Source organism: Numida meleagris, unplaced genomic scaffold (genome assembly GCF_002078875.1).
Source record: "Numida meleagris isolate 19003 breed g44 Domestic line unplaced genomic scaffold, NumMel1.0 unplaced_Scaffold695, whole genome shotgun sequence".
Classification (NCBI taxonomy): Eukaryota; Metazoa; Chordata; class Aves; order Galliformes; family Numididae; genus Numida; species Numida meleagris.
This window is the reverse complement of record NW_018364910.1, coordinates 4,092-10,898: the sequence shown is the minus strand read 5'-3', so window position 1 is coordinate 10,898 and position 6,807 is coordinate 4,092. Positions and strand designations below refer to the sequence as shown.

General features: G+C 56.0%; 2 protein-coding genes across 2 annotated transcripts; both read left to right on the top strand.

Annotated features, from left to right (window-relative positions):
- Window positions 1–6: 6 nt before the first annotated feature.
- On the top strand, window positions 7–2,133 carry LOC110391979 (maestro heat-like repeat-containing protein family member 1). Its single transcript, XM_021383927.1, has 4 exons — window positions 7–194; window positions 361–434; window positions 692–811; window positions 1,589–2,133. Exons 1-4 carry the CDS (start codon window positions 17–19, stop codon window positions 1,823–1,825), a joined length of 609 nt encoding a protein of 202 aa, XP_021239602.1. The 5' UTR covers window positions 7–16; the 3' UTR covers window positions 1,826–2,133.
- A 1,435-nt stretch (window positions 2,134–3,568) lies between these two features.
- LOC110391977 (maestro heat-like repeat-containing protein family member 1) lies at window positions 3,569–5,227 on the top strand. Its single transcript, XM_021383924.1, has 3 exons — window positions 3,569–3,730; window positions 4,425–4,571; window positions 4,710–5,227. Exons 1-3 carry the CDS (start codon window positions 3,584–3,586, stop codon window positions 4,914–4,916), a joined length of 501 nt encoding a protein of 166 aa, XP_021239599.1. The 5' UTR covers window positions 3,569–3,583; the 3' UTR covers window positions 4,917–5,227.
- The last annotated feature ends 1,580 nt before the right edge of the window (window positions 5,228–6,807 follow it).

The window sequence follows — 6,807 nt, the reverse complement described above, 5'->3', positions numbered from 1 at the left end:
CATGGGGCACAGTTCCATGGGTAGAGCTCATCGGGGCGCGATGCACCCCATCCCCCCTTTCTCCCTTTGCCGTCCCGCAGCCTGCTCCTTCCCGGACCGAGTGCTGACCTTCCTCCTCCCGAAGCTGGAGAGCAGCAGCGAGAGGACGCGTGTGGGGACGTTGCTCATCATGAGGCAGATCATCAACAGCGCCCGTGAGTACGGCGGGAGCTCTGGGCACTCGTCAGCACCATCCCGGTGCCAGGCGGTACCGGGGTTTGGGTGGAGGAGGAGGAGGAAGAGGAAGAGGAGGAGGAGCAAGGAAGCAGAGCTGTGTCCTCGGCATCACCGACCTCAGAGCATCCGTCCTTCTTTTTGCAGCCTCTCAGATGGAGATTAAAAAGCCCTTTATCCTTTCTTCAATGAAACTTCCCCTTCAGGACAGCAACAACAAGGTGAGCAGAGGTGGTTTCCCACAGCCCGGGGTGAGGGGGGGTTCCCAGCTCCCCTCTCCCATCCCTGGAACTCCTCGCCCCGTCCCAGCGCTGTGGCTCTGCCCACTGGTTGGACTGGGCGGTCTCGGAGGTCTTCTCCGCCGTGAATGACTCCATGGTCTTCTGGGTGGGCACGGTGGGGACGGGCCGCTGGTCGGACTCGGCGATCGTGGTGATCTTGGTCGTGATTCCAAGCCCGGTGAGTTGTGTGGTTGCAGGTGAGGCGCGCCGTGGTGCAGGTGATCAGCGCCATGGCTCACCACGGCTACCTGGAGCAGCCCGGCGGGGAGGCCATGCTGGAGTTCCTGGTGCGGCAGTGCGCCCTGCCCTCGGACGCGGTAAGGGTCTGGCGGCCCCTCGTCCAACCCCACCTGTCCTACGACGCTGTGATCTTTCAGGACCCATCCAAGCCAACCATAAAGCAGTTCTTTGTTTCTGATCTTTCAGGACCCTTCCAACCCAACCCATCCTATAGTTCTGTGATCTTTCAGGACCCTTCCAACACAGTCCATCCTATAGTTCTGTGATCTTTCAGGACCTATCCAAGCCGAGCTGTTAAACAGCTCTATGCTTCTGGTCTATAAGGAGCCTTCCAACCCAACCCATCCTACAGCTCTGTGATCTTTCAGGACCCATCCAAGCCAACCATAAAGCAGTTCTTTGTTTCTGATCTTTCAGGACCCTTCCAACCCAACTATTCAGTGGTTCTATGATTCTTTGGTCTATAAAGACCCTTCCAACCCACCCTTTTTGTGGTTTTATGATTCTCTGATCTTTCAGGACCCTTCCAACCCAACCATTCAGCAGTTCTATGATTCCCTGACCTTTCAGGACATTTCCAACCCTATTGCAGCAGTTCTATGATTCTCTGATCTTTCAGGACTCTTCCAACCCAACCATTCAGTGGTTTTATGATTCTCTAACTGTTCAGGACCCTTCCAACCCAACCGTTCTGCACTTCTATGATTCTGTGACCTTTCAGGACCCTTCCAACCCAACCGTTCTGCAGTTCTATGACTCTGTGACCTTTCAGGACCCTTCCAACCCAACCGTTCAGCAGATTTATGATTCTCTGCTCCATAATTCGGGGTTCTGATGCCTTTCCCTCCCCACAGCCCCAGAAGCCGCTGCCGGATGCGGACAGCTCCACGAGCGACAGCGTGCGGAGCATCAGCGTCAACACGCTCCTCCTGCTCAGCACCACCGTTGACCGGATGAACAACGTGAGTGTGTGCCGGTGTCCCGTCACCCGCTGCTCTGCGGGGACGTCCCCTCCTCCATCGCTGCCGTTGTCACCATCCCGTCCCCTCAGCGCTGGACTCAGGGGGGGCTCAGTGTCATGGAATCACTAGATCACCAAGGTTGGGATGGACCTCCAAGATCATCCAGTCCAACCGTCCACCTACCCCCAATATTTTCCCATTAAACCACTAAACCCCACTAAATGCCCCGTTGGGAACTGGAAGAGGGAAGTGGTGATGAGGTCACCGTCCCTGGGGTTGTTCAAACTGGGGAGATGTGGCACTTGGGGACATATTCAGTGGGATGGGTTGGAATGGAATTGGGGATCTTGGAGGCCTTTTCCAACCTTGATGACTCTATGGGCCTCTTTAGGGTCATGGTGGGGTGGGTTGGGGTTGGACTGGATGACCTTAGAGGTCTCTTCCAAGCTCAGTGACTCTGTGGTTCTATTGAGGGTCATGGTGGTGATGGGTTGGGGTTGGAGTTGGGGATCTTGGAAGTCTTTTCCACCCTTGATNCCCGTGTAGAGCTCTCCCTCCTCGCTGCTCGAGCATAGCCCCTGGAGAAGTGGCTTTACTGGGGGATCTCCAGAGGTCTCTCCCAGCAACTTTGGTTCTGCGATTCTGTGATCTTGTAGGAGAGTCTCCCCCCACTCCTGGAGCTTCTCCCTGGGGGTGAGGTTCCCGGGTTCCGGCACCTCTTGGCTGCGCTGCTGACATCAGTCCTCCCTCCACGCTTTGCTCTGTGGAGCCACACACCCACGCTTCTCGCAGATGCAGTGGGGTGCATGGCAAAACAGTTGGCCGAGAAGGACCTGCAGGTCCTGGTTGGCTGGTGGTTGACAAACAGATGGCCAACAGTTGACCAGTGGTTGACCCAATATTTGACCCAATGGTTGATGAGTGATTGACTAGTGGTTGGCCAGTGATTGACCAGTGGATGGCCAATGGTTGATCCAACAGTTGATCCAACAGTTGATGAATGGTTGACCTATGCTTGACCAATACTTGACCAATGTTCGGCCAGTGTCTTACCAGCAATTGACCAATGGTTGTCCAGTATTCTACCAATGTGTGACCAACGGTTGACCAACAGTTGACCAGCGGTTGACCAATGGTTGATCCAGTGGTTGATGAACAGTTGTCCAATGGTTGACCAGTGGTTGACCAATGGTTAGCCAATAGTTGACCAATGGTTGACTGGTGTTTGACCAGTGGTTGGCCAGTGGTTGACCAACAGTTGATCCATGGTTGATCCAGTGGTTGTCCAATGGTTGTCCAGCCGTTGACCAACGGTTGTCCAATGGTTGCCCAGTGGTTGACCAACAGTTGTCCCAACAGTTGATCAGCAATTAGCCAACAGTTGACCAATAGTCGGCCACGAGCCAGCACTGAGCCCTGGTGGCCAGGAGGGCCAATGAGATCTTAGGGTGCATTGCCCAGAGCGTGGCCAGCAGGGCAGGGAGATGCTCCTCCCCTCTGCTCTGCTCCGGAGGGGCACAGCTGGAGCACTGGGATTTGGGATGCTGTGCTCCAGCTTTGCACGATCCCAGCCGTGGTCCCATGCTCAGCCAGGAGCACCGCACTGCACCACAGCCACCTCCCCGTGCGGTGCAAACACCATCTCGTGCCTCTCCAGTTTGCACAGCTGTGGTGAGGGTGGAATGAACTGCTGACGGCGTTCCAGCCTGACCTCCTGCACCGTGCTGCTCGGTCGGTGTCACCGTGTCACCACGCGTCATGTCCCCAAAGGGGATGGTGGCTGCCCGCGCTGCGCTCAGCTGGGCACGGCTCAGCTGCCGGGAATTAAACCAATCAAGGGGCTCTATTCAAGTGTCACTGGGGTTGGGAATTAATTGCTTTCTGCTAATGCGTTTTCTCCGCTCCCTCCAGGGGCTCGCTTCCTGCTTCGGGATATGTGCAATAAATCACCTGGAGGAAACGCTGGCCAAGCTGGAGGATTTCGTGCGGTCCGATGTCTTCAAGAAATCCGTGGGGCTGTTCAGTATCTTCAAGGTAAGGGGCCCCAGTGCCCCCTAAGGGCCGTGGGGGGTGGCTCCGGCTGCGCTGCGTTTGGTGTGGGGCTGGAGGACCCCGAACCGCAGAGAGGGGGATTGGCAGCGCCGTGTCCTGGTCTGAGGGCCCCGGCACAGGGAGCTGTGGGGCTGTGGGAGTGAGGAGGGGGGAGGAGAGAGCACAGGGATGCTCAAGGGATGGGGCAGCTCTTAGGACAAAGGGGAGAGGTGCCCAAGGCCATGGATGGGGACCTGGGCAGCTTGAGTTGGTGGGGGACAGCCAGCCCATGGAAGGAGTGGGGCTGGGGGGTCCTTTCCAACCCAGCCATCCCATGGCTGTATGACCTTTAAGGACCCTTCCAACCCAATCATCTGTGATTCCATGATTTTTAAGGACCTTTCCAACTCAGCCATCCCGTGGCTCTATGACCTTTAAGGACCCTTCCAACACAACCATGCCATGGCGCTGTGACCTTTAAGGACATTTCCAACCCAACCATTCTATACCAGCGCCGCAGTGACAATTGTGGGTGGCAAATGGGAACCCGTGTCTCCGGCGAGGATGTGCCACATGTTCCTATGGGGCTCTGGGAGCCTCTGTTGCTGACAGAATGGGGCGTCAAGACCTGTAACCACAAGGTGGGGCCCTGGTTCCCCCCCAAACCCCCACTGAACCGTCCCATCTGCCCCACCAGGACCGCAGTGACCACGAAGTGGAGAAGATCAAGAGCGCCCTAATCCTGTGCTACGGGTTCGTGGCCGCGCGCGCTCCCAGGGAGCTGCTGCTGTCCCGCGTCGAGGCCGACATCCTGAGAAATATCTCCCAGTACTTCAGCACCAAGGTGGGCATTGGGGTGGGGGGTGCTGAGCGCTCTGGGCTGGGGGCAACGGCATCCGGGTGTCGGGGTAGGGGGGGCTGTGCAGGGACCGCTGGTCCTGCGGACGGCAGCGCTGCTCAATGCCCGTGTCTTGTTTTGCAGGTTCTGGGGATAAAGGTAGAGACCAAGGTACAGTGTGGGGCGCTCAGTCTGCTCTGCTCTCTGCTCTGTCCTGCTCTCTCTACCTCTGGGCTTGGGGCTCGGGGTTGGGAGCTGGGAATTTTCCTGATCCTCAGCCCACGTCAGCAGGCAAAACTCGCTCAAAGGAATTCTGTCCTGTTGGTTTTTTTTTGTTTGTTTTTGGTCTAAATTTTGGGTGGTGCTGTGCAGAGCTGGGAGTTGGACGCGGAGATCCTTATGGGTCCTTCCCAGCTGGGGGTGTTCTGTGGTTCTACAAATGCATTTTGTTAGACCAGGACACGGAAATCTGACTCCCTTACGTGGTAGGCAGTGACTGCACAGCGCGAGCGAGTTACAGCTGTAGGGACCATTATTTTGTTGTATTAAAGCACTTAATCTCTTCCTGAACAATGGAAGTGTAGACAGAATGGGGCAGTGAGCGCTGCTCGCACCACCTCGGCCCCTCAGCACGGAAAACAGAGGAAATACGGGGTATAAAAAAAGAGGGCTCAAGGTGATTACTGGGAAGAAAACAGCTTTCAAAAGCTAACAGGATTTGTGTTGCCGCAGTGCCCACGCATACCTGAATCTGTCCTTCCTGAAATAATGACACAATACAACACAACACAACCATTCCATGGCTCTGTGGTCTGTAAGGTCCTTTCCAACCCAACCCAGCCCAACCGCACCCAACACAACTCATTCCATGGCTCTGTGGTGTATAAGGTCCTTTCCAACCCAACACAACCATTCCATGGCTTTATGGTCTGTAAGGTCTTTTCCAACAAAACCCAACACAGCATAACCCAACACAACCCATTCCATGGCTCTGTGGTCTACAAGGTCCTTCCCAACTCAACCCAACACAACACAACCATTCCATGGCTCTCTGGTCTGTAAGGTCCCTTCCAGCCCAGCCCAACCCCCCTCAACTCAACACGAAGCATTCCATGTCTCTGTAATCTGTAAGGCAGATAGATGTAATCAGTAAGGTCCCTTCCAAGCCAAGCCAACCCAACCCAACAAAACCATTCCGTGTCTCTATGGCCTATCCGGTTCCTTCCAACCCAACACAACCCAGCACAATACAACACAACTGTTCCATGGCTTTATGGTCTGTAAGGTCCTTTACAACCCAACCCAACACAACAATTCCATGGCTCTGTGATCTGTAAGGTCCTTTCCAACCCAACACAACCCAGTGCAACCCAACGCAACCATTCCGTGGCTCTGTGGTCTGTAAGGACCCTTCCAACCCAACAGAACACAGCCCGACAGAACCCATCCTAAGGCTCTACGATCTATAAGTTCCCTTCCAACCTGACCATTCCACGGCTCTATATAAGGTGCCTTCCAACCCAACCCAACCGATCCTATGTCTCTATCATCTATAAAGTCCTTTCCAACCCACCCCACCCCATTCCATGGCTCTGTGGTCTATAAGGACCCTTCCACCCTGCGGTGCTGCCCCTGACCCCTCACTGCTCTGTGTGGTGCCCACATCCAGCCCCCCTCCCCGTTCCCCTCCTCTCCCCCCATGGCACAGGGGACTGCAGAGCCCCAGCTGCAAAACTTTGTGGAGCTCATTTCCCCACTTCCCCCCCGGGAACCATCACTCACCGACCAGATAGCGAAACGCAGATTGCCGTCCTGGGGGGCAGCCGGGGGCTGCATCTCTATATTTATTTTATTTTCAAGGCTGACCGATGACAAATGGCATTTGTCACGTTGAGGTGAAGCTGTCAGGGCCCCCGTCCCCCAGCTGCACTAACACGTTTTCCTTTGGGCTCCTCTGGCACTAACAGCTCCACCGCGGCACCGCGCCGGGGCCATCCCCACCGCCGGGCTCAGCTGGGATGAGGGAGCACCGCTAATTGGGGCGGGGGAAGCCCACCATTGTTCCCGTTCCCTGGGTCTGCCATCCTCAGTCCCTGGGGAGATGGTGATGTGACTAGCTGGTGGCTGTCTCTGACCGGGAGTTCGTGGGGAGCATGGCCCCCCATGCAGGGGGTGTCGCTTTTTGGAGATGTGGGAAGGTTTGGAGGCTCCTGGTGCTGCCTCACCAGGGAGCTGAGACCCC